The sequence below is a fragment of the Anopheles merus genome, chromosome 3R (assembly GCF_017562075.2).
Source record: "Anopheles merus strain MAF chromosome 3R, AmerM5.1, whole genome shotgun sequence".
NCBI classification, from domain to species: Eukaryota; Metazoa; Arthropoda; class Insecta; order Diptera; family Culicidae; genus Anopheles; species Anopheles merus.
This window is the reverse complement of record NC_054084.1, coordinates 34,002,797-34,029,710: the sequence shown is the minus strand read 5'-3', so window position 1 is coordinate 34,029,710 and position 26,914 is coordinate 34,002,797. Positions and strand designations below refer to the sequence as shown.

General features: G+C 49.2%; 4 protein-coding genes across 7 annotated transcripts; 1 reads left to right on the top strand and 3 right to left on the bottom strand.

Moving 5' to 3' along the window:
• Positions 1–893: 893 nt before the first annotated feature.
• On the bottom strand, positions 894–3,518 carry LOC121597894 (adapter molecule Crk). The gene is made up of 3 exons (XM_041924170.1): positions 3,156–3,518; positions 2,814–2,996; positions 894–2,725 (listed from the first exon to the last, which is right to left on the bottom strand). The coding sequence occupies exon 3, from the start codon at positions 2,675–2,677 to the stop codon at positions 1,832–1,834; it is 846 nt and encodes a 281-aa protein (XP_041780104.1). The 5' UTR covers positions 2,678–2,725; positions 2,814–2,996; positions 3,156–3,518; the 3' UTR covers positions 894–1,831.
• Positions 3,519–4,142: 624 nt separating this feature from the next.
• LOC121597890 (sialin) lies at positions 4,143–14,526 on the bottom strand. 2 transcript variants are annotated; one of them, XM_041924165.1, is made up of 6 exons: positions 14,409–14,526; positions 11,454–11,569; positions 6,443–7,332; positions 6,238–6,370; positions 5,912–6,153; positions 4,143–5,831 (listed from the first exon to the last, which is right to left on the bottom strand). In XM_041924165.1, the coding sequence occupies exons 2-6, from the start codon at positions 11,470–11,472 to the stop codon at positions 5,643–5,645; spliced, it is 1,473 nt and encodes a 490-aa protein (XP_041780099.1). In that variant the 5' UTR covers positions 11,473–11,569; positions 14,409–14,526; the 3' UTR covers positions 4,143–5,642. The 2 variants fall into 2 exon arrangements, with proteins under 2 accessions (XP_041780099.1, XP_041780100.1); XM_041924166.1 differs by lacking the exons at positions 11,454–11,569; positions 14,409–14,526 and adding an exon at positions 7,596–7,783.
• Positions 14,527–16,164: 1,638 nt separating this feature from the next.
• LOC121597889 (mitochondrial import receptor subunit TOM70) lies at positions 16,165–19,315 on the top strand. 2 transcript variants are annotated; one of them, XM_041924164.1, is made up of 2 exons: positions 16,165–16,506; positions 16,841–19,315. In XM_041924164.1, the coding sequence occupies exon 2, from the start codon at positions 16,844–16,846 to the stop codon at positions 18,554–18,556; it is 1,713 nt and encodes a 570-aa protein (XP_041780098.1). In that variant the 5' UTR covers positions 16,165–16,506; positions 16,841–16,843; the 3' UTR covers positions 18,557–19,315. The 2 variants fall into 2 exon arrangements, with proteins under 2 accessions (XP_041780098.1, XP_041780097.1); XM_041924163.1 differs by having other exon boundaries at positions 16,838–19,315.
• Positions 19,002–25,817, bottom strand: LOC121597888 (eukaryotic translation initiation factor 4E-binding protein Mextli). 2 transcript variants are annotated; one of them, XM_041924162.1, is made up of 9 exons: positions 25,490–25,817; positions 25,099–25,397; positions 24,837–25,017; positions 24,577–24,648; positions 23,848–23,908; positions 23,253–23,775; positions 22,737–23,184; positions 22,481–22,596; positions 19,002–21,329 (listed from the first exon to the last, which is right to left on the bottom strand). In XM_041924162.1, the coding sequence occupies exons 1-9, from the start codon at positions 25,596–25,598 to the stop codon at positions 21,063–21,065; spliced, it is 2,076 nt and encodes a 691-aa protein (XP_041780096.1). In that variant the 5' UTR covers positions 25,599–25,817; the 3' UTR covers positions 19,002–21,062. The 2 variants fall into 2 exon arrangements, with proteins under 2 accessions (XP_041780096.1, XP_041780095.1); XM_041924161.1 differs by lacking the exon at positions 24,577–24,648 and having other exon boundaries at positions 25,490–25,696.
• Between the last annotated feature and the right edge of the window lie 1,097 nt (positions 25,818–26,914).

Sequence of the window (26,914 nt, the reverse complement as noted above, 5' to 3'; positions counted from 1 at the left end):
TCAACCTACGGGCTCGTTTACGGCCTGGGACCATCATCATCATCATCATGGGGTGGTTTGTTTTTCTCACTCTCACACTAGTAGTGCTAGGCAAAAGGTTTCGTTTTAGCGATACCGGTACCTGTTTCTCACTTGCTTTTGGTTGTTATACACTTTTAAATCGAACCACTCCTAATCTACCGGGAAATGACGTTCGTTGACTGGGCCGAAAATAGAAACAGAGCGGGGAAAGTGAGGGGCATTTGGGAAAACATTCAAGATCATCCCGAACCGATGCATACATACATACATCCGCCGTTCGAGAGCAGGAGATCAATGCGATAATAATTAGGAAAAGTATTCAACTCGGGAATCGCCATCCATCTCCACCTGCTCTACAATCAACTAAAAATAAAGACAACCCTGCGATCTGCAATCATGCTACTCTACTTGATCGTGGAACGCAGGGTGGCCGGTGCGATACGATTGTGCCTGCGAATGGTGGGATCGTTTGGCCACGGTAGAGAGAGAGAGAGAGAGAGAGAGAGAGAGAGAGAGAGAGAGAGAGAGAGAGGGTAGAGAGAGTTGAAGGACACCTATATGCTAATCGTATCCATGCGGTTATCTGTTGTCCTACCGTGTTTGTGCCCCTATTGCAACGCATATTTCTTGCTCCTCTCCTCTCCTTCTGCTTTTTACTTGTTTGGTCGGTACATACAAAAGCTATAAAACCGAAAATATCCGCTAATTTATCTGCTAACTGGTCACTGCTGTTTTTTTTTTATATTCCCTTTCCCAGCCAAATCTTGCCAATCGTTGATCTTCTCGTCCGCTACGAGTGGACCTGAGTGTGCGTGAGTTATGTTAACACACGACTGTCCCTGATGTTGCTGTTTCTGTACTCCCCCCCCCTACCGCCCCCCCCCCATCCACTAAAAAACGTATAATAATTAAATCTTAAATTCTACAGAGTTTCTTTTCGCTTTCATCCCGATAGTTGACTTTTCGCGTTCGATCGATTCGGGTGCTCTGGATTAAACCCGTTTGCAACCACAACAACAGCAACGAGAGGGGAACATTTGAATGTAATATAATAAGCTGGTAAATAAAACTCCCCTCCCCCTCTCTTGTCATGACCCTACGCGTCTATATAGGCTGTTGTGTTGTGTCTAAGCGTGTCGTCGCACCTATCTACCTACAGTAGTAGGAGGTTCTTCTTCTTCCCTCGCAGCTAAGCTAAACCTACTGTAAATTTGCCTGGAATTTGTGTTGTTTGTTACCTCGGAATCGCAAATCATCATCATCAACAAAAGAAAAGAAAAAAAAGGTCTACTAACAAATAATAACTATAGCCTATAATTGTAATTAAAATCACCTTAAACTGAATGACTCGGAACGTTCACGTACAACACAGGATGATGTGGGCGCATTACTACTACTGCCTCCCTTCTACCTTTCACATCACGCGCCTTCGTGGGTTTTTTGTTTGTTTTTGACTTACACACAAAACTGGACTAAATACAAAGCTGTACACATTAAATATAGTTACTTAGAGCAGCATACACTCACACAGACATGCACCCCCGGTAGCCCCAAAACTGGGGCGCCAAACCCCTCCCGGATGGGTCACGGGGTTCACATCTGTTTCGAACCGAAACGCTGGTCGGTTTTTTTTTTTTCGAAAGAACATAAATTCCGTTAAATTAATAAAAGTAACCGAAGCGGTACACACATACACACATACTCACGGAGACGGTTAACACATAATGGTTTGTGCGTCAAGTCGCTCTATCAGCACGTAAAGGGGGAGGGTAGGCCTTTCCCCCACCACCGCTAGCACAGCCTCGCCGGTTCACTCGTCAATAAACTCCACGTGCGTGAAGGGGAAGTGGCCAATCTTGCCCTTCAGCTCACCCTCCCACTGCCCGTTGATGTTCGTCTTCAGCACCTTTATAACGTCGCCGACGCTCAGCTTCAGGGCCGTCTCGTCGTACGCGTTCGGGACGCGCTCCTGCTTAACCCGTGCCAGTGCTGGCAGCTGCCGGTTGAGGTTCGATTTGAAAATGTTCGAATTCTCCGAATGGTGCATTCCACCACCACCACCACCACCGGTCGCCGGATGCGCATGGTGATGGTGATGATGGCCCGGACCAGCACCGCCACCACCGCCACCCGAATTTGGCCGCTCGATAATGTTTTCCTCGTATCGCGTCACGTACGGCACCGGTATCTGGCCCGTTTGGCCCGCCCCGTTCCGCGCCGTCCACCATTGCTCCTCGTCCTTGCTTATGATGTGCAGTATCTCACCCTTCTTGAACGGCAGATCGTCCGGATCGCTCCCGTCGAAGTCAAACTTGCCAATGACCTTCTCCAGCCGGCGCACCATCGGCCGGCGCAGCGGTGTCGTGTCGAGATAGTGCAGCTTGTAGAAGGACAGCAGATCCGGCAGGTCGGCAAAGGTCTGGTCGCCGATCCGGTACACGAAACACTCATCGCCCGATGGCAGTTTGTTGATGATGTAGTGGCTCACTTTCGAGTCTTCCCGCACGCACAGCACAAAGTCGCCCACGATCGTTGTGCTGTCGCGCACCAGAAATACGCCACTTTCGCGCTCGTTCAGCAGCAAATCGGTTGCGTCCTGGCGTGACATCGCCCCGAAGTACCAGCTCGACCGATCGTACACGTCGAAGGATGCCATGGTGCAGCGGTGGTGAGGTGCCTTTTGCGGTTCCTTGTTGTTTAACACCTATAAACACACGCCAAAAGGTACGTTATGCCCAACACGGTCCGGAGAATTGTAACACCAAGTTGCAAATTTCCATTGCCTTACCCACCCCCTACGGTTCGCTGTACACGCGAAATGAACGCGCGATATCTTCCACTTCCGATATGGGCGTTAGACTGAGGGAGGGGAGTGGGTTTGCGTCCGTCCGTCAAGCCCGTCCGATTCTGCCCAGTCCGCCTAGTGCGAAAATCGTAGCAAAATGTTCTGCATCAACACGAGACGAGGGAATACACTGCAATCAAATAAAAAAAAAGTTAATCATAACGGGAAGCAGCAACACACAAAAACGGGGAGTGGTAGAGGGCAGTCGCGCTAGCTAGCCCGGATCGCGTCTAGCGATTTTCTAATTTTCTTTAATAATCCCATTGCCCCTTTTGCCGTACGTACGTACCTACTCCACCCAACAATCGCTGCCCCGCCACTCGTACACTCCCCTTCGCTCACAAATGCACTTGTGTGTTTCGGGCCAATTATGCTAATAGAGTGGCTGCTGCTGCTGCTGTTGCTGCTGTTGCTCTCGCACTGCCGCGTCCTCTCCACCCCGACTGTGCAAGAAGCAATTGTGGCCGACGGGGGTAAAGAATCGAACCGCACGTTCTGCGGTTGTGTACAATCCGTACAGGACAACCAAATGGGGGGAAAGAAAGGAATTAGCTTTCAATTAATCGGTACTTTTAATAACAACAACTATATTATTGGCAGCCGAGGCGACTCCTTTTCACGCAAATCTGTCACATTTTATTTGCGATGCTGTCAGATCTGTCAAAGTCCGTGGGCAGCGCAAGGTTAGCTCATCTCGCACACTGTCACAGTGGATGTCGGTGATGGACAAAATTTATGAGATGTTGAAAAATTTGATAAAAGATGAGAAACATATTTTAAAAAATGATATAACAGTTTACGTGCAAATGTCGAGTATAGGTATTCCCCGATATACACGATTTCGCTATACGCTATTTTCTAAATTTGACAGTTTCTCGAGCGAACTGTACTGATTTGACACATCGAATGTCAAATGCAAAGTAAAATCCCTTTTTGTCGAATTTTTAAAACCATTTTAAAAGCTACAAAATTGTAATCTTAAGTTGAAATCAGATCGGAAAGCTGAGAATCGACCAAGCCCTGTTTATATATGAAAAAATCGTTAAATAAAACACGAAACAACATAATGGGATCTTATAATGGCTAAATGCTTTGCTTGCTTACTTACCTTACACCCTCCACGTGTTCTCTGAGCACGTGTGCAGACGAAAAGAACATTCTAAATTGGGTTGTTCGATACAATTCTCATGACATGCCAGGCATGTCCGCTTCATCCTTTGATCATTTGTGATCTCCCTTTTTTCTCATTCATTCAACATTCTTCGACAACGCCGACTTCAACATGAAAGGACTTCCACGTTCACAGTTACTTTATTGTTCAGTTTTTCTATCTGTTTAAAATGAGTTCAGTACACGCGCTTAGCGTGTATGTATATTATTGGTACACGAGAGAGGGAGAGAGAGAGAGAGAGAGAGAGAGAAAAATGGGGAAAAACACATTGTAAATAAAATATCAAGTACCGTCGTGTCTCTGTAAAGTTTAAGTAGACTGATTAGCTTCATGATTCGACCTAAACATACACACACGTTTATGCACACATACACACGCACGCATCTAAACCTGTACGCTAAGTAGCTTTAACAAGATTCCTTCGCTCCTCGCACGCGATATCTAAGAGTTCTTAGTAAAAAAAAGGCACATTTATAGAAATCTATTCCTGTTAACAGTTGCCCCACCGTTCGTTGGGAAAGCACATGTGTGATGGATTGGTTTTTGTGTGTGAAGCTACTCACAGTGTGGCATTCAGTTGACACCCCCCGTTCGTACTGAGATGGAAAGAAGTCTTGAGGAGAGGCCCCCGCTGGATCGGTTCCGCTTCCACGGCCCAACACAGCAAGCAGCTCTTTCCGGTCATGTTCATATACTTGCATTCGTTATGATTGCACCATTTTCATTAAAACATGAAAATCGTTCTCTCCTCTCTTGACGACCGTTAGTGACGCACACACGGCACACTGCACCACGCCCTGCTTCACATAAGCACACACACACACATAAACACAATTACGCTTTTTGTACATTTTAAAAATTAAGTCAAACCCCCTGAATCAATCAGATACATCGCTTCCGTTTCTCTGTCTTGTGCCCTCTAAAAGAGGTCCTACTCCTTATTTTCCTGTGTGGTCGTGGTTTTTCTTTTCTGAGTGTGTGTCGTACATGATGATGTTTCCCCCCAATTTGCTTCTACTACCAAAAACAGAAAAAAGCTGGATTAAAAACCACTATCTCCGCTGATCTATTTCCTACTCATTGCTCTACACACCTATTAACGCTGTAACTGGCTACAAAATACTAAAATAACAGCATTTGCACGCTCTCGGCACGCGAGGCACAGCATTTCCGGGTGATTCGATAGATGCGGGGGATGGTTGCTTTTAAAACAATAAGTTATTAAATGCTACGACAAATCTCCTCTCCGTATCCCTCGGTATCGCTCTTCCTCCTTTAATGTGTCTTCTTTTACTACGGAACACGCGCACGCTCACGCGTAAACGTACGACATTCGGGTTTTTTTTTCACAAAAAATCCTCTGTCGTTTTTGGTGGTAGGGAGTTAGGAGCAGCGGCTAACTGTTTGGCCTCTTTTAAAATAGAGAATCTTACTGTTTTTGCTGCCGCTGTCTTCGTTTGACCTCTCTCTAATCGGCCAAATATAGCACCAGCACCGCCGCCGCCATCCCCACCGTTTGCTGCTGACGTATGTAAGAGAGAATGGACACACCCACACACACACACAAAAACACTCGGCGGCCACGGTTGTGTGCCTTGTCGCTGTTTACTTGACCGCGGCGGCCTGATTGCGCAGCGGCACGCCTTCCTCCGTTTCAACGTTACCGTCGCCCTTCTCCGGCGGATTGTTCCAGGCTTGCAGCTCACCCGTACCCATCAGCACGTACGCAGAGGAACCCGTAATGTACACCACGGCCAGAATCCAGAACACAATCTGCCATTGGCCGTAGGTTTGCTGATGAGGGGAAGAGAAAATGAGATAGATTTTAAGCAACTCTACTTTCGCGACATTCATTTGCTGTACGAGTAACTTACATTGTCGTTGGTAAGCACACCAACCATGTACGCCGACACGAAACCACCGAACGAGGAGAGCGTGTTGGCCATACCGAAGATGGTGCCGGAGAAGTTGGGCGCAATGTCCAGCCCGTTGCCGAGATAGCCGGCCGTGACGGCACCATTAAGGAAGAGGGACAGCGTGAAGATACCGACCGCCCAGGAGCGGTTCTCTCCCATGTACACTTGAATGATCATCAAGAAGCCGGGAGTCATCACAGCTGAGGTGAAAAGACAAGAAAGAAAAGGAAAGTTTTATTAACAGAGAGCCCAGAGGACATTTGCTTCTTCTTCTCCTTACTTACCGAAGGCGGTGAAAATCTTTCTCGTCGCAGTCGTCGACAGTTTACCCGATTTTCTCAAATAATCAGCTAAATGCGATGAAATCACAGCCATGGCGTACTTGCCAAAGTAAGGCAAAGACGAGAGCAACCCGTTCTGAGAAAGGAAAAGAAAGAGACGATGAAGTAATATCCGTACTCCGTTGGCAGCTTAATCCAACCCACTTACCTCCTTAATGTTGAAATGCAGAATGTACTTCATGTAGGTGGGCAGCTGGTTGACCACGGTGAAGAACCCAAACACGGACGCACCGTGCGTCAGAATGATGGCCCACACCGGTGGCGAGGTTAGGATCGACTTCCACGGCACGTACGAGGGCTTCTTCTTCTTGCCGGCCGCATTGATGGCGGTTTCGATTTCCGTTCGCTCCTCGGGCGTGATGCGCGGATGGGAGGCGGGCGTCTCAAACACCACCAGGAACCACACGACCGACCACAGCAGCCCGAGCCCGCCGGTGAAGTAGAACACACTCTGCCACCCGACCGTCGCAATCAGGAACCCACAGATCGGCATCGTAATGGCGGCACCGAGCGACGAAGCCATCATGTTGGCGATGAACTTGGACCGGTCCATCGGTGGAATCCACACCGCCGTCAGCGGATGTATGGCCGGCCAGGAGGCGCCCAGGAAGAATCCGAGCACGGCACGCAGAATCACCACCGCAATGTAGTGCGTGTTGGAGGCGAGCGGCGTCAGCAGGGTCAGCAGACTGGAAAACAGCATGCTGTAGCCGAACACGCGCCGTCCACCGACGATTTCGGCCAGCCGGCCGCCCGGCAGCTCCGTCAGCACGTAGCCCCAGAAGAAGCTGCCAAGCATCAGGTTCTGCTGGCGGGCGTCCCACTCGAACTTGTCCGCCTCATCGATCACGGACGCTTCGGTCGTGGTGTCGGTCAGGTTGAGGGCGTCGGTCGTGCTGTTATCGTCACCGGTCACCGTGCTGACGAGCGTTTTCGTCATCGCCACGATCGCGATCGTAAAGTTGACGCGCAGCGCATAGTTCAGCATGAAGCCGAAGATCACCATAATGTTCAGCACTTGCCGGCATGTTATCCATCCTGCAAAGGAGTGAAAATAAGGGAAAAATGTAGAGAACATTGTTTTCAGATACAGTTTAAAACAACAGCGTTAGATAAGCAACAACAGGCATGGCGTTCTCACGCGTAATACAATACGCAACGTGGGCTCCGATACATCAAAATGACATCAAACCACAAAAGAGTGCATACAGTGAGGGGGCATGCTTTCCCACTATTGTTTCGTGCTGTACCCTTCCGGCCACATTCATTTGCAATCGAGCGCGCATATATCACCACCTTACTTCGATATTACGGTCGTTTCGTTCGTCGGTAGGTTAATTTATACGCCACATGGCTTTATCGGTTTGCTGCTGCTGCTGCTGCTGCTTTTGCTGTTGACGTTTTCACACGAAGGCCACACGACATCCACACGCTACTGCTGCGCCACACCACTCCCCTAGACCAATGTTCGAACCACAACACCACGGCAACGTGGAGCATATCTACTAACAGCCTGTTGCGCGTCGCTGTCGCTTCTTTTGCTATCTTTCATCAACGAATGCGAATTCGGATGGCCCCCGACCAGTTCATTCGTTAGCACAGCGACCCTCATCCTCCTCCTCCTCGAGCCAATACATATAAATTACGCATTGAAGCTACAAATCAACCCGACCGGGACCGGGGAAGGGTTGGTTTGCGATTGACGACGCTGGCGCAGTCACATAAAGTGAACAAGAAAAACATACGTCCAGAAATGGAAAACTATATCATGCTTGTGTCTCCGTCTCCTTATCATAGCGCAAAACCATAAACACATCAATCAATACTGATGGTGGTGGTTGGCTGCGCGTTGTTATTTGTGGAATGGCATGGGCCACTGATGTTGATTTCGCACAAGCACGAGGAGCAGTGCGGCTCCTCACCACAGACACACACACGCGTGCTTATGTTGATTACTATCCCTACTGCCCGCCGGTAACCGGGAACCGTTTCATCCTCCACTAAAGAGAGAGATGATCCCCTTCTTGACCTCTCTGGTGGACCCATCATAAGGCGCGTATACTTTATCAACAACTATTTTTCCGATTCGCAATTACAATTAGCTCAATGATCGGTCGGTGGTGACTACCACTCGGTAGTTTGAAGGGACCGTACTTTAACCTTATAACGCGAGTGCGACGTACGCAAACACTTGCGTCTAACGGGCGAACGTCGTCATCATCATCATCACCATCACCATCGACAGCTCCAGCTCCAGGGGGAGACAAGCCCCCAAACGGGCCGACGGGCTATGTGTTTGTGGTCGTGTTTTTGCAACGTGCTACGGCATGGGACCGTATCTATCACTCGCATGCGGTGCACGAGGCAGCAATCTTACAGCAAATTACTGATACCAAGTAAAAGACCAGGAACCGTCGCAGATATAGTTTTAAAAAAAACACCCCTCATTACTCATCCCAAAACCTCTATGTTATCAATTCCAGCCCGCTCATAACGCATAGCAACAATGTCTTATCAATTGGTGCTGATGCCATTCTTGCAAAGGTAAGAAATTGTTAATGTTTCTATATAGTATACAGGGTTTTCCAGGAGTTCTCATAGCTGCGGGACACTTTTTTTTAATCTTTCGTACATGAAATGAATTTGATGTTATGGGAATTTGACTCCATACCACCTTTGTTGGACAAATCCAATAGGAATTTTCAAGGAGCCTGTCCAAAAAGGAACCATAGAGTCGAATTGCCATCCTATGTAGTTCACTTCCAATAAGAAAGAGTCAAGGAAGTGTTCGACAACTATGAAAACGCCTGGAAACCCTGTAAATGTTTTCACAGTTTACAGTTTTAAGGCATATCAACTTGCTTTGAATATCCTCTGACTCAACAGAGCTAAACTTAAACAGCTAAAACTAAAATTTTACGCTAATCAGTGCATCCGATATCTCGTCTTCGCTAATTTCTTGTGTACAGAAAGGTGACACCGTCGACCGGAGCAGGGCAAGTCCAACTCCGAGCAGGGAATACTGCGCCTTAAACCACAATTCATCCACAATTCACACCCATACCGTTACATCCGCAGGTGTGCTACTCTGATTAAACCTACCACGATGGCACGATGATCACGAACCGATTAAAACCGTTCCACACCTCCCTGCTTCCTTTCTTATCGTGCACCTGTACCGACGCACGTGAAGAAGCGGCTGGGAGCCGGGGAAAAGATACCAGCACTTGATGACGTCTCTCCAACATTTGCGCCATTTGTGGCCGCAATTGCGCGCGGTGGTGTTCACGCGGTGGTACCGCCAAAAATGATTGACGGTGGAAAAAATAGCTCTCCACACCCATATCCCCGAATGTCACCATCGCGCCATCATGCGCGCGTAACGTTCTATGTCGTTATCAGTGTGACCTCGGAGCTCGGTTCCTTTAGCTCGCATTGAAGTGCTTTTTACGCACAACCGGGTGCTGCTATTGTTCATTTTCCTCCCCGGTCTGTTCTATTTTAACCTAAAAGTATACGCAAAACAGTAACGTTGTCACATTGGTTTTTTTTTGTGGGGAGGAACTGAGGAAAAAAGTTAGTCCGTCCCGCCCATGGTACGGCAGCAGCGTGAGAGGGGACACAAGATTTGCAAAAATAGCTCCAATATGTCCAAGGACGACGCGATGGCGCGATCAATGGCGATTGTGTCTTTGAAGCGTTCAAATGGGACATAAACCCCCGCATGGGTCAAGCGGGCCCGTGTTATGTCACGTGTGCGTTCTAATCTGCCCCTGAATGGAGATCCCAAGAAAAGCGGATCTTCTCTTTCAGGTTGAGCATTGTTCGCCTTTCTATTTAGCAAACAGTCTAATTTTGGAAGAAAACGTTTTATTGGAGTTCCTCAAGCTCCAATGTTGGGATACACTTTTGACCTTCTTGGCCAGTGGTTTTGTGCTTGACCTTCTCGGCCGGTGGTGTTGTGCTTGCTTTACGGAACCGCAAATGTACCCAATCGCAGCGGCGTTGTTTTGGCTAATGATTGATACCAGAAAGGCGAATGCAATTTCCGCTCCGTAACGGAAACTTCGAACGCTTTGCACATGTGTTCCCAGGGCGCGCCGCACCCAACCAATAGAGAACCACGGGCCACGAAAAGAGAGCCATATTTATTATTCCAAAACAAAGTCACCCACCGATAACCCTGGGCCGCGGGTAGAGAGGTCTCACACTCGCCTGATCTTAGGTAAGTATGTATTTTGTAGTTAAACGCGCCAGATGGGTTGCTGTCCGTGTGCACCGAACGCAATGAAAGCACCCTCCTCACCCCACAGTTCATGCCTCTGATTAGCCGAGAGGGGGTTATAGATTCTTTGCAGGATGACCACCAAACATCAACAGTGTTGTTTAATCGAGATGACTGTTTTTTTCCTTCATTTTGACCGATTGACTGAAAACAAGACGTTAACGGCTTTTTGATCTTCCAAATTTGGCCCGCTTCTTTCCCTTTCCCGAGATGTGTTCCAAATGCGGGCTTACCCCTTTTTGGAGGGAGTGGGAATACGGGTTTTTTTAATTCAATTAATACCCCACTCGAATGCTCTCGAAAGCTGAAGCGCTCGCTTTGGAGCTCGCTTGCTTTATTGGTGTCATACGCGTTCAATTAATTGTAACAAACAATACGATCGGTCGGTCGGTCGTTCGGTTGCGGCTCGGGTATTCGGGAGGCTCGACATTCCAGAACAAAAATGCATCCCCCACTCTTTACACACACACACACACACACACTTAGACAGACGGGGGAGACACACAACTATCCCATGCACTAAAGAAACAATCTATTTCGATTGACCCATTCATGAGTGTGGGGAGGGCCACTACCACTTAATTGTTTTACAGCCCCATATAGCGTCCATGAGAGGGCGGCGCAGTGAATAACGACGCTTTTGCTATGGCAACCTAGCAATCTGGAACGTTCTCCGCTTGGAGCGGCTTCTTCGATGTTCCAGGTTTAGGAAAAGAAAGTCAGCGAATGCATCCAGCCGGTGTGTGTGAAGGGCTGTCTCGTCGATGGGGGTGAATAATTTATTCCACGGCCCACGGAAAAGGGTGGCCCTGTAAATGGAGCCTAACGCCGACGTATTGCGATCCTAGATATAAAACGAACAAAACCCGCTTACCTGCTATGCCGGTCGACATCTTTCACCCGGGGTGGACTAAGGAGTGCGTGCGCGTGCGGCGGTGGGCAAGAGTTCACAGGTCACTGAGACACCGGAGTTTGAGGTGACGGAGTTAACTAGAAAGAAAGGAAATGAAAGGAAAGTGTGTTAGACAGAGCGCCGAATTTAGCATACCACACGGTCAGCAATTGCGCATTGTTGGGAAATGCATGCAACCAGCAGCAGTTGCGTTACCGGCGACGATACACGCCACCACACACGTGTCATAAAAACGAAACCGTGGCCCTTTTTTTGTAAACATGTCTGCTAGACTTCACTAACTGTGACACAGGGAGTGCCTTTTGAAGAACACAGAGAGCCACAGTTTGGAGGTGGGGAGAATGTTAAGTAAATCTCTGTCAAATTAACACTTCTACCTTCGGCAGCCTACTGCGTTAATTGCCAACGCACCCTCTTCTTCTCTCTAGAGCAAATATTGACGTAAGCAGGTTGGAGGTATGAATTGCTTCGTTTTTTGTTTCGTGCGGCGTCGTCGTAACCGCTTCGTTTGAAGAAGATCGATGAAGCATAAAAAATTGTACTGTTTCCATTAGTTGGCCAAGCGAACCCCGGCACAAGACAGCTGCGCCAGCATTTTAACCCATCCCATACGTGTGTGTGTGTGTGTGTGCGCGTGAGTGAGTATTTTGTTGTTTCGCTTTGTTTTCCGGTTCCAAGAAACAAACGATCAAATCGATTCTAAACCGGCCCCCCTCGCCGACGGCCAATAAAGACGCCTGGCGGCACGAGATCAGCGAAACTGGAGAAGAAGGAGGATCGGTCAGGCTTCTCTGATTCATCTCGTGCTGTATAATTTATACAACGAAGAACGTGCTAACCGCCAAACTGCGCCATAAAAAGGCACTTTAAATTTGGCGGCAACACGGGCGTAGGTTGGGCCTGATTTTAATACAAGATGGCACTGGGGGGCTTTGCTGACAAACGGGTTTACGGTTCAGGACCTCAGGAGCCCGATGCAGAACCACTTCTTCTTCAAGGTCAGCGTCATCGCGTGGTGCGTAAGAGAGAACGGGACGCACGTACGTTCAGTAGGCGCAAAAGCTGTGGCTAATCAAGTGCATTTTAAAAGAAGCTTGGCAACGGCCAGAAAAGACTGCCTTCAACCGGTTACAGGTGATGATGATGATGATGTGGTGGTTGTGACGGTATTCCCAGGCGCCATGTATGTCCTTGGCTATCCTGTTGTGTCACCTTGTGCCCGCGCCCGCTCGCTCGCTATTACGTGGCTTGGCAATGGCACTTTTTTATGTTCGTGCGCGCAAAAAAAACAGGTCGGACACGTTGTTTTCTGCCACCGAGACCTGACCCTCATCCGCATCCCTCTCGTGGTAAGGCGAGAAATTGGGATCTCGCGTCATGAAGCCCTTTCGAAATCGCAAGAACAGCGACGCGAAGCGCAAGACGGCCGCGTGTGTATCTTCGCGCAGTTCAACGGACGCCTGCCTACACCCCGCAAGATTGGGATAAGGGTGGCCGAGTCTGCTGCATACGTGTCAATGGCGTGTGTATGGTCGAAGCACACAACCACACAAGCGTTTTGTGTTTAGCAGCCGCACGTTCATCATCGTCACGATTGTTTGCGGTGTCGGGCGGTGGTTGTGTGTCTCGCCCGCTTGATATCTCTTCGTCGGTGGTGTGTGCGGGGTTGGCCAAAGGGTAGTGTGTACAGAAGGCTTTCGCACACCGTGTCCGTGTCTCTTGCGCGCCTATATTTAGCCATACCTCGTCGTACACACCCGCCGATTAAAAGCCCTCAGGCACATATTTACATGCCACCCTCACCGGACCATCGCAGCGGTCTCTCTCTCTCTCTCTTCTTGTGCCGGGTGTCTCTGCTTCTAGATCGCCTGCTAGATTTAATCTTTTTTATTATAATTGGCACTGGAATGCTTTATCTCCCGGTGTTAGGTTTTCCATCATCATCATCATTCCGGCCCGGTTAGTCTGGCTACTAGATCTAACTGGATTTTTCACCGGGAACTGGTTTTAGACCGCGGACGGGGGAATGCTTGTTTGCTTGGGGCGCTTGGCCCTTGTTCTCGGATAACGCGCGACGCCACAGTACCAGCACCGTGGGCTAGGTTAGGTTCTGGTCCCCTCGATCTGGAGACGCGTTGTTTACGTCACACCGTCTCTGCAGGAGGATATAATGACGGTACGGCCACCAACACCACCAAGAAGCTTTGCCCGCTAGAATGCAATTTCGAAATGAGCTTCATCGTTCATACACACACACACAGACACAGCGACACGCACAAAGAAGCCCTAATACCGAAAGCGAAACATTTGTGTGCCGCCAGCTGTTTTTCGCCGGCGCTGGTGCGCCCCGCCTTTCTTCTTGCAGCTGCACACTCCCATCCTCCCATTTCCTCTACGTTTCATTATTCATCACTTTCTTCTTCACTGTGCGTTTTTAAAGCGCAACCTTCACTTCACGGTTCGCGACCTCTTTTTCACACAACCCGAAAGTGCCGGGACGAGGGACAGAAATATCTCACACAGTTCGGTGGCGGCGGCTGCGGCGTCGTGTGCGCGTGTTCAATCGCTTTTTCATTGCAATTGTTCGCAAACATCTGTACTGAGCGATACCCCGTCTAATTACCAATTACTACGAAAAAGGCGTTTGGGTGAATTATTCAAAAAAGACACACGGCGGCCACCCATTCGATCGCAGCACACCCTGGTGTGTGTGTCTCTCTCTCTCTCTCTCGGTGTTGTCAACGTGAAATGCGCGATCGCGCCGCGTAGTCAAGTGCACACACATTCCCACAGAGAGCAGCCATGGCAACCGAAGGGTTTACATTTCTCTTCGCTCGAAAACTGACGTTTAGCAAACGTTACTTTTCACGAAATGCTGCAGCTTTCACTTGCAGTTGAACTTTATTCAGAACTTACCGGGGAACAAAACAGTGGACCGGAGACACACACCAAGCCGAACCGTTCGGCACGAGAGCGAAAATGGAACAGACAACGCACACCGACCGACGGACGCTCGAGACCGCAGCATATTTCTGGCCGTCTCTGGCTGTACGTCATGGTTCAAATTCGTGTACCAACACACTCTCGTGCCCGGCCCGCCTGTACGCACATCAATTCACGAGTAATGTATCCGCTACAGTGCCGACCGTAAAAAAATATCATCTCGTGACTAGATAAAGTTTAAGTTTTTAATAATAGTGAAATTTTTCGCTCCTTGATTCAAGTTGAATTGAAAAAAAAAAACGTTTTATTAGGGTCTTAATTATGTTATAATATTTTTTTCTATACGCATACGCATTAAAGGGAGAATTTTTTTTGGCACATCACTGTTCCGTCTGTTTCATGTTGCGGAAAAATGTATGTAGGTGTGTGCTGCGTAAGAGCCAATACTTACCCCCACCCGGCGGCAAAGAAAAAGAAGCAAAAAAAGGCATGCTTTCCCTCCCTGCAACCCCGTCCTACCCGCACCGACCAATTCGTACGACATCGTCACGACAAAAGCATGTGAGATGGCGGAAAGCACGTGATTGTTTCACCAAATTTCCGTTGCGTGTGAATCACTGCAAGTTGAGCCCCTTGCTGGCGCTGGCGCTAAAACGTGTGGAGGTTGTGCAATTCAGCGGCCCCTTTTTGGACCCAGACACGCGCGACCGTGTGCGCCAGATTGATCTCTTCCTCTCTTGCCGATTCTCTAGCACCGCTTCCCGCAATCCCGATCGATGGCGCAGATCGTGATATTCATTTTTAGAAGACCAATGAATGGAAGTGTAGTTGTTACGGCGAGCGCGCGCACACATGTCTCATTTTCGGTTGCACGCGATGTATGCGGGGTTAGAGGTTGAGATAAATTTAAAGCACGCTCAATCCACAGCCCCAAAAGCGATTCGGAGGTTGAATTTCGGTTTTGTGGCCATTATCTGAATTTATGGTGCGATAAGTACGCGCGAGGGCGCGCGCTCGCACACAGATCCGTCATGCGGTGCCAAACCACGGCTTACTGCGCGCGGCGATATCCGCTGTGCCGTCGAAGCGTTGCTGGCAAGTTCAAGGTCATGGAAAAACTAAATCCATTGCACCGGTATCATCGTGGCATTTGGCCGTTCCATTGCAATGGTGGTGGTGGAGGTGAGCGAACTCGACGTCCGAGTGCGAGGGAGAATTTCAAGACAATCTAGAACAATGTACCCTTGTCGTTTGTCTTACACGTAGAATGAGTAAGCAAGCCGTCAGTCGTCAGAAGCGTATTGGCAGAGTGGGATAAATCTGTGCTTAGAATGGTTCAATGTAAATTGATACATTTTCCCATTCTTAGCACGAAGTGCCGTTCCAGGCTCATTCCTAGTATCCTGCTGTGAGTATACCAGCGGGTCAAAGTACAGTCAAGCTCATTAGTTGCTTAAGAAGACCAAAACCGTCTTAAGTTGATGTTTCAAATTAAAACAAGAAAAAGTCCAGAACTAAACTTCCTTTCCATACAAGCGCGTTCAACATTTCAATTTATAACGAATGCTAAAATCAAATATTTTTAAACCTAAAAACGATTACATTGGATGTGCACCATCTGCTCAACTAGAGCGCAGCCTAATAAGCTCCGTCGTCCAGCTGTCAACATACACGGGCGAAAACGCCCCCCCCCCTCCCCCTCCATCGTTCGAAACTGAAAGCGCGCTGTCAAAACCGCGCACCGAAAACTGTCACGAGCACGTTTCGCCGCAGCGGCCCCGATAGAGGGGGGAAAAAACACAAAAAAGTGTCTTCACTTGTTTTTTTTTCCAGTGGTACCGTGGTTGCGTGCGGGCTTGTGTAGGGAAATGGTTTTCTGTGAAGCGGTGAATGAAATTATATAATCACAGCTAGCGGCCGGAAGTAGAAACTGTCGGCGCCCATTTTTCTGCCACCAAGTATCGCAGAAAGCGTAGCAACCAGCACCTGCACCCAGGCGGGACGGCCTCGTTCGATTTACAAAATTGCACAAATTGTGTGTCCGTACATGTTGGGATAAAATCATTCAAAGGTAAGCAGCTGACTTGTGTGGATCGATAATAGGAAAGCGGTCGTGTGTGTGTGAGCGTGTCTCTCTATTGACTTTATCACTATTTTTCTGTGATGCGAGAATGAGTGTTTTTGTGTAGAAATACTAAAGTGTGTTCAGGGTCACGCACGAACCAGTGTCACGGTGTTGTAAAGAGGCATTTCGTAATCATGTCAAAGCTCACACATACACACCCGCAAGCCGCAGATAACAAGTGTGGAAAAAGGGAGGTGGTTACCATTTTTCTCATTATTATTTTTTTCTTTCTCTCTCTCTCTCACCCCTTTGGTGCGGGCCGGCGCACTATCTGTAGCAGGCGATGACGACGGGTAGCACGGGATCAACATTCCCCAAATGGCAGCTGGCGCTGCTGATCGGTACGCCCGTGGCCATCGGTCTCGGCTACCTGTACTGGCGCAAATCGGCCGACCAGGGCGGCGACAAGCTGACCAAGAAGCGGTTGGCCGACCTGAAGGACAAAACCATCTCGCTCGATGGTGACACGTCGGAGGGCGCCGGCAAGCAGCAAGCGGCCGATGCAAAACCGCTGACCGGGCGCGATCTGGCCAACAAGCACAAGACGGACGGCAACGCACACTTCCGGGTGGGGAAGTACGACCTGGCGATCCGGGAGTACGATGCGGCGATCGAGCACTGTCCCACGTACGAGGCGACGGACCGGGCCACCTACTACCAGAACCGGGCGGCCGCGTACGAGCAGCTACAGAACTGGGCGGCCGTCATTAAGGACTGCACCAGCGCGATCGAGTGCAATCCGGCGTACGCGAAGGCGCTGGTCCGCCGGGCGAAGGCGTACGAGCAGCAGCAGGATCTGTCGCGCGCGCTGGAGGACATTACGGCCGCCTGCATAGTGGATCGGTTTCAAAACAAAGCGACACTGGTCAGCGCGGATCGCATACTGCGGGAGTTGGGCCAGCAGCATGGGCGGGAAGCGATGAAGAGCAAGAAACCGACCTACCCGTCGAAGCAGTTCCTCAAGAGCTACTTCAGCTCGTTCAACAACGATCCGATTGGCAAGCTGGTCGTGGCCAGCACGGAACAGAAGGGTTTCATCAAGGCGAAGGCCCTGTTCGACAGCGCCGAGTACGAGGGCATTGTGGCGGCCTGCACCGAGGAGCTGGAGAAGAGCGAGTCCGAGTCGGAGTACAAGCTGGAGGCGCTGCTGCTCCGCGGCACCTTCTACAACCTGATCGCCTGCTACGAGGAGGCGAAACAGGACCTGGACGCGGTAATTGAGCTGGAAACGGCGGACAAGCGGCTCCGCTCGAACGCCCTCATCAAGCGGGCCTCGCTGGCCATGCAAACGGAACCGGATTCACCGGGCGAATGCTTCAAGTACTTTGCGCGCGCCGAAACGATCGACAGCACGAACGGGGACATCTTCCATCACCGCGGCCAGGTGTACATACTGACCGACCGGATGGACGATGCGATCGCGGACTTTGAGCGAGCGTACCAGCTCTGCCCCACGTCCGGCATCATTGCGACGCACCTGTGCTACGCCTCGTACCGGCAGGCGGCCCAAAACCGGGACGAATCGGCCATCGGGCGCATCCGCAAGCGGTTCAACGAGATACTGGACCAGTACGCGGACTGCGTCGAGTGTTACAGCATCCTCGCTCAGGTACTGACCGAGGAGCAGAAGTTCGACGAAGCGGACAGCTGCTTCGCCCGCGCACTGAAGGTCGAGCCGGACAATGCGCAGATCTACGTGCACCGGGGGCTGCTGCAGCTGCAGTGGAAGGGCGACATCGACGAGGGCGTGAAGCTGATCAAGAAAGCAATACAGATCGATGGCAAGTGCGAGTTTGCGTACGAAACGCTCGGCACGATCGAGGTGCAGCGCGGCAATCTGGTCGAGGCGATCAAGCTGTTCGAGCGGGCTATCGAGCTGGCGCGCACGGAGATGAGCCTGGTGCATCTGTACTCGCTGAAGGATGCGGCGGTCGCGCAGGTGGACGTGGCGAAGAACATGGGCCTGAGTATTAGCAACATTCAGCCGAACTTTTAAGCGCAGTACCAATACGTACCCCTTCGAAGCAGGCCTTGGTTTTGAATGCCAAAGCGTTGTAAGGAAAGCTGCTGCCGCTGCGTGCGCTTGTGGTGGAATTGATTCCACATAATTCCGACGACTCCCCCCTTCCCAATACGTTTATAATTTATCGTTTAGCGTGAATCATTAATAGCAAGCAGTCATGGTTGTATGCAATTGCATTGGCTCACCTAATGTGGTGTGTGTGCCCAATGTGTTCCATATCACCAGTTTTGTTTTCTGTTTCTTTCGTCTCCCGGTGATATGCTTGAATTACGTTGTGTGCAACAATCGAATAAAACAAGCCGGGATTTAATTTAGGTCATACAAACAAACAAAAAAGGCATAACAGCATAATTGCAGTAGTTTTTCGAAAGAAATCGCCTACTCTCGCCCTCGAACGTGAAGCAAAGGCACAGAGATATTTAAGTACTAGATATATGTGTTTTTATTATCCATTGTTTACCGTTAGAATACATCGGTTTGTTTCTCGCTCTGCGTGTGTGTGTGTGGGTGTGTGTGGGTGTAGTGAGCGATAAGTTAAATGTAGCTAACTTAGTAATGCCACCGCACACACATGCTGCTTCCCTTTCTTCATGCTTCTTCCCTTATATCTCCCCCGGACACCAGACAACACCCTATCTTCTCCCCCCGCTGTCTCTGAGCGTGTGTGTGAGTGGGTGAGTGTGTAAATAAAAGATATAAATTTCATTTATCTCTCTAGTCGTTGTTTTAGTTCCCTAAAAAACAAAAAAAAAAGAACTATTAACCGCCTTTTTTCCCTTGCGCACACAGTCACTCAGTAGTTCCCTTCCATCACCAAAACAAACAATTCCCACGTGGGAGGAGCGTTTCGGTATGAGAAATCAAGAAGGGAATAAAACAAAAACGATACAAAACAAATTTAAATTCCTTTTCCGCGTTGCTGTACGGTTAAACGGGAAACAAAACAACAACAACAAAACACAAAGAAAAACATACTTAATAATCAATTATAAATTGTATAAATAATCAATAAATAAAAGAAGTAAACAAAAGACGAAAATCGCGCCGAGTCGGGGTGTCGTTCATTTAGAAAGGAAGGAAATAAAAAGGAAAAAAAATAATCACATCTTCGTTACGTGTAGAAACAAAAATTTCAAAATTTTGTATCTAAAATGAGAATTATGAGATGATTTCATTCTTTTTTTGCAAAACATGAATAAACAGCACAGCATGAAACAATCAATTCTCGTTCCATTGGATTGGGAAATCGAATACAATTGTTTGTGTTGAGATGAAGAAAATGAAGGAAAATGTTTGATTGTACGTATGCGCGCGTGTTTGCGAATGAGGGACTGGATTACGACACGGAGAGACTGTTGCTCCTTTCCCCCCTTTCTCTCGTTCGCTGAGACTAGAAAGTTATTTAATACACATCAAATCTGTTGTTATGAGTTGTGTTAACTTGTTTTTTCTTCGCTAAACACGATCAATCCAACAGCAGCTGGGAGCAGAGAAGGAAAAGGTGAGGAGAAGGTGTTCACAAATTCCTTTGCTGCTGAAGGATTAAAAATAATAATGAGTAAATATTAATAATGAGTGAGTGTTTCTTGTGTGAGTTCGCTCACATATCTGCGATTTTATCACCGGTTTTTGCTGATGCCCCTCTCTCTCTTTCGTTTGTTGTTCTGTGTTACACAGCGATGGTTGCATAGATTGTTGTTATCCCACCTCTATTTCTTGTTATATTAATAATAATATTATTACATAGTATTATTTGGCATATAAAACCACATTCTTCAAAATATCACTATTTTACGAGCTGTCTGGTTACTGTTCGCCATTTTCCCCCGCGTGTTAAAGGAAAAGTACACAAAACTCGCAAACTCTCATCGGTCCGGGGACCGATGTAGGAAAAAAGGCTCTGTGTAGTACCACGAAGCTGCATTCCTGGATAGCTCCTGGAGGTTGTGTATATTCAGCTTCTTCAAAGTTGCATGTAAGCGCAGCAATGCTTTGGGTGCCATCGACAAAACAAAATCTTCCCTCTCTCAGGCTCCCTCTTTCCGGATAGGATCGAACAAGCAATCGATCCTAACAGGGAAAATAGTAGTTCAGATAAACATTACGAATTAAAACAAAAAGGTTAATCTCATTAGCGTTAATAGCGGGGGTTAGTGTTAATGCGCTCTTAGCAGTGTGTTCTCTTACTAGCTAAATGATATTGTGTTTGGATAGGATGTAAAAACAAAAATGAGAGTGTAGTGCAAACTGGGGGGAAACAGTGTTAATGCCGCGAGCATTAGGACAACACACACGTACACAACACTTATGCTAAGAGTTCGTTTTAAATTTCGAAATCATCGTCAAACCCAAAGAAAAAAAAAACGCGTTCGATTCGTTTGTGCTTATCAGCAACAGGCGGATGTAGGGGGGTTTTAAGAAGCGCCCCAAGTCGGAAGGTTAAAGGTCACACGACTGCGTAGTGACATGCGCATGTGTCTCATGCACCGATCTTTTCCATCTGTGCTGCAGCACTGACGATGCCCGATGATGCACCATTATTGTTATTATTATCATCGGCGCCAGCTCCTTCCGTGCTGTCCTTCGCTGGTGGTTGCTCGCCATCGACTCCTCCTCCATCCGGCAGACTGCTAGGGGTACCACCGCCCTGACCCACCAGACTACTGCTGCCCGACTCTTTCGCTGCCTGTTTCTTCATCTCGAGAAACTGCTCACCGTTAAAACGGTTTTTCTGATCTTCGATATCCTTTAGTGGGGAGGGAGCAGAATGAGGAGGAAGGAGAATTTAATTAAAAATGCATTCCAGATGAGCACCATTTACCCTCTACCCGCTACCCTTATTAACGTGTTAGTAAGTAAACCTTCACCGGCGATGCTTAGAAAAAGAGGTAATTTGTTCCCGATTAGTTACAGTCATGTTAAAACTCTCGTTTTTTTACTCTTACAGGGTTTCCATGAGTTATCTTAGCTGTACGACACTTTATTGACTATTTCTTCCGTTGAATGAACTTAATGCAATGGGAATTGGGCTTTATAGTACCCTTGTTGGTCAAATCTAATAGGAATTTCCAAAGAGCATGTCCAACCAAGGAGCCATAGAGTCCAATATGAAGTTCACTGCCCATAAGAAAGAGTCAAAGAAGTGTCCCGCAACTATAGGAACCCCTGGAAAACCCTGTACTGTCTCCTCTTTAAGGTGGAAGCACCGTTTCTTTGCAATAAAATTGTCCATATACATTCCTTTCCCATCTAAACACATTTTTAGCCGTTGATTGTATCAACAATTTCGATAACGAATGTCTAATCTGTAAGCTCTTGTTTTCTTTTCTTAAGGCATGGTGGCGCGATTGCTTCCCAGCATCGTTTTAAAAATCCCAGAAACGGACGGAATGTAAGTGTAAAGCACTGCTCTTAATCACTGGTCGATTTGTATCGTATCAACAGTCGCCCGGACGGCCGCTGCTGCTGTCTGCTGTTAGTAATGTTCGATGAGCAAGCGGTTAGATTGGTGGACGATGAGTATCGCTGACTCAGATTGTTGTTGTTAGCGTGCTTGGTGATGAATGCATGATACGGCGGATGGTGATATTTGCTGTGGCCGAGTACGGAAATGCCTGTCCCCATGTCGAAGCTGCTGGCACTGAGAATGGAGTTACGCTGCAACACCACGTGCTTGTTGAGGTAGTAGTAGTTCCGGCGGTTAGTAGTGTTAGTAGTAGACACGTTGTTGTTGTTGCCATCGTACAAATGCTGACCGGTGTTGCTGTTAGTATGAAGCATGGAACACTCAAGCGACCCGGTTTTAGTAGCTTTCCCCTTCACCTCCACGGTCACACCATCACCACCACCACCACCACCGTCACCGTCCGTGGTAGGCACGGTAGCGGCTCGTCTTACCTTATTTTTGACCAAATAAGGAAGAGTTTCACATATACGCTTCCAGTCGGCGGGCAGATCCCACGAGTACGGTGACTTTGAGTAGTAAATCAGCCGCTCATATTCGATTCGTTTCACTAGCGGGAGGGCCGATTTTGGGTGAGAAACAACAGAAAGAAAAAAAAGAGTTATTCAAACCGTCACCCAACGTGCTCCTCTCTCTCTCCAGAAACAGGCAAATGTTATTCATTGCAACCACAGTCATCTCGCCACTTACCCGGGTTCGAATCCGATTTGACGGTGGCCGCTGCCGCCTCCTTCAGCCCATCGCCCGCACTATCCTTGCGCGAGAAATGGCTCCGACGAGACCGGCTCAGGCCATTGTTGCCAGCTGCGAGGGCACTGCCGCTGCCGCTGGTTTGCAGTTCGTTCGGCTTAAAGCCGGTGGCCGCCGAGGAGCCCGCCTCGACGATGAACACGTCATCGTCGATCTCGAGACTGTTGCCTCCGACGCCGCCCATCAGCTCGCCGCCGACGGTGGCGCCGATAGTGTTCAGCCCGACGCCACTGTCCACGAACGGGGTGCCGGTGATGAGCGAATGCTGGCCGGGCATCGCTCCCACCGGTGAGGAAAGCGTGTTCGGTAGATCGAAGCTGGAGCACATGTCTACCGAGGCCAGAAATTCGTTGCTGCTGAAGTAATCGTCCAGCACCAGCTTGGCGACCTGGCGGGATAGGGAAAAGCATCGCTTAATGCGCGTTCGAAGCTTAAACGGCAGGACGCTAAACACACCTTGACAAGCTCCAAACAGTCGCCAGTAATCTTCAGATTGTGTTGACCCACGTTCACCGTGTACTTGTACTCGCCGAGCGACGCATCGTTGGTGGAGAAGCTGTGCAGCAGCAGGCCGGCTCCGTTGCCCGCGGCGCTATTGCGCTGGCCACTGTTTTGCGACCCGTTGCGCGTTAGCTTCGGGTGCGTGTAGGACGATGGCGGCGTTTGCGAGTAGCCGCTGAGATTCAGACTTAGGGCACCACCCGGGCCCGCGGCCGACTGCTGCTGCTGCTGCTGCTGCTGGTTGGACAGGAAAGCGCCCATACCGTTCGCGCCACTGTTCGCTACCATCTCTGCCACCATGGCCCCGGAGAGGGAATTGCGCGCGTTTGCTGCACCGGATCCTGCCGACTCCTTTCTCGGGACCGTTTCATCCGAGCCGGATGACGCCAGAGAACTACAGGATCCGTCCTGGGAATTGTCCAAACGTACCGGGGACGCGTTACGGCGAATGGTGTCTTCGATCAACTGCTTTGCATAGCTGGAGGGAGGTAAAAGACGGACATTTAGAAGCGATCTTGTCGTTTGGCATTGTTTTAAGTAACACACTTACTTGATTTTTTCCTCATTTGGACCGGTAATTTGCACCAGTCGCTCTTTAGCCCCGGTAGCGACTGAAAAACGTACACTCAAACAAGAATTAGTGTCTTTCTTCATCCCGGTTGCGGTTCTAATTAGCAGCAGTAGCACACACACGTACACGAAATAAGCAATATTAAACACACACTGAAAAGCTGGAGCGTGCTGGTGGTAATGTTTTTGTTTTGTTTTATTACACGTGAATGCCGAGTGAAAAAGGCATGTGCAACGAGTGGGTTGGTAAGGTGGTACGTTAGCGAAGAGAACATGTTTTTTTGTTAAATGTGCAAATTATTTTCGTTTATCAGGTTAAGTTTTTTTTTTGTAAAACTCAACCGGAAAACGATCGGTATGTGGTGCAGACCACCATACGACCAGGAAAAACGATAGAGGTAGATATTACAGAGCGAAAAGATCAGACCAAACCATTAGAAGTGCTAGCAGATTGTTAAAATGATCACACAAAACAGCTTTGATGCAATGTACACGACGATAATCTTGTTTTTTAGGGTGAAATATGTGATTTTAGCATGTTGGTGGCGGCGGTGCGCTTGCACTTGCGTTTAATTACAACACACGCGACACACAGTACGCAAGCGGAGGGCGTACGCGTCGCAGGTGCAGCGGTGCGTGCGTGCGTGAGGTGGTGGCAGGTGAGTAATGGCTAACACACGGAACACGAAGGCCAGCGGGGCGCGTTTACCTCTTTGGAACGAAATAACCGTTTCCGACAGTTCTTCTATCATATGCACTCTACGTCCCTTGATTCCCATTACTACGCGGACGGACGGACACGCGGATGGTTGGGGAGGTATGCGCGTGTGTGTCCGGTACGGAGGAAAGGTAAATGGGAGACAAAATCGTCAACGGAGGCGGCGTTTATAAATGTTTAACGTTTGTAATAACTCAAAAATTGCTTCCGCAAGGAGAGACACACCACAGACGTCCTGCTGCTGGGCTTACCTTTTCCCGAGTCGGCATTGCGAATCACAATCTCGTCCTTGCAGTACGTTTTGCCGGGTATCTTCGTCGGCTTCGGGAACTTCCCAGAGGTCCGTATCAGCTCGCCCGGCGCCAGCGCGGGAACAGCCTGGCCCATGGGCGGGGAGGATCCCAGCAGGTTCGGGTCGGCCAAAATGTCAGGCTGAAAGTACACACACACACACACACAGAGTGCACCGTTAAAACCGACCTTCTGACCTTGCGTGCAGCTCCACCCACTGACCTCCACATTTGTAGCCTTGTGTTTGTAGTAGGTGTTTGCACCATCGGATACCTGCCAGGATTTGGCGCGCAGCTCGATCAGTTGTAGCAGATTCAATCGCGTCATTATGTTCAGCCGTTCGTCCTGCGATGCGTTCCGGAAGATGACCAGCGCCCGGTCGAGCGTGTCCTTCGACACGTTCTCCAGCTGCGGCCCGTGCAGCCGCAGGTTGGCCAGCAGTGCGTTCACGCCGTCCGCGTTGTTGCAGCCGCTGGCAAGGCTGGCGGCCACATTTTCCGTCAGCGTGATGAGCTCTTCGACTAAGAAGCAGTAGGTCATACAGAAAGAGAGAAAAGTGGATGCGTTCAAATGACACTTCGAAAACAACACTTCCCGAAAACACGTGGCCTACTTGATTGAACTTCATAGACGGGCAGATGGACGTGCTGCTGCTGCTTCAGCGTGGACTTGAGCGGACGTGGCGGTTCCAGGTTCTTGACGGCGCGGCCCATCTGCGACATGGCGATGGCTGGCGGTGATGCGATCGAACGATCACACGGAGGACAGGCGTACACAGCAGACACGTGAACGGTCGCTGCGGTGGTGTGTGACTGTGCGGGCTTCCTCCAACCCAATCTCGAACGCACTGAACCGTGGGCCAGCCAATGCGCTGAGACTATCGATTTTCCACACTGGCCCCCACGAACACCTCGCTCCTCCGCGTCGAACGCAGCGAAGAATTACGCGAAACGGAAAGCGTTTGGCACGTTTCGAAAGTACGCTGGCGCTGCTGCTGCTGCTGCTGCTGCTAGTGCCTAATAATGGTAACGCAATTTCCTCCCGGGTGGCACCCAACTTTTCTCCGCCTTTACACCTCCTTCGAGCGCGTACTGGACTGGGAAAAGAAAACGGCGAAAACGGCGAAACACGAAGCCGCGCACGTCCGGTGGTGTGGCACTATGTGTGTGTGTGTCTGTATGCGTGAAGCTGAACGAAAACAAAAATACAAAACGACGGAATTGTTCGCTGCTTGCCCTCCTCCCCTGGAACGAGAAGTGGTAAAGCGAAAAAGAAGAAACAATAAATACACAAACACACACCCACACCGACTACTAATTCGCTGCACAATCTAAATCCAATAAGTGTCGGGGAGGCTTTTCCAGTACGACGAGAGGCCGCCGTTGCTTAATTTACTACGTTCTAGGGATTCTGCACCGGTCGTAGCCAGCGCCCATTGCTTAAGCTAACAGAAAATATTTGAAAATTTTCCACACCACGACGACACCATGTGGGCATCATGTGCGATCGTGTCATGTTTTTATCTTCTCTCGCCCCCTTTTTCTTCAGTGCAGTTCGCGCTCGTTGCCCTCTTTCTCCGTTTTCCACAACGTTTGGAGAGAATTCCTGATCGCCCAAGCGCATTGCTCGATCATCAATATTCACGGATGCAACCGCCGACGGCGCGCCCTTTCACTCTATCTCTCTCCCTCTCTCTCTCGCTCACTTATTGGTCGGAAAAGTATATTTTTGTACACACATGCACATTACGATTGTAAAAAAAAGCTGCTGACGACAGCGAAAACAAGCAGCCAGCGGACACCCCGTCCATCCTGCCGGAATAGCAACAGCGGCTGTGGCAGTTGTGCTGATCGCTAGGGTAACCACGCACACACGCAAACACCCCGCGCGAAAAAGGGATCATTTTCCACCCAAGCAAATTCCACGGAAAGGCTCTATTTCATAAATTCCACCTTTTTCACGTCCCCATCCGATCGAGTGTGTATGGATGTGTGTGTGTGCGTGTATGCGTTTCACTTTTCCCTGCTACGCCTCTTCT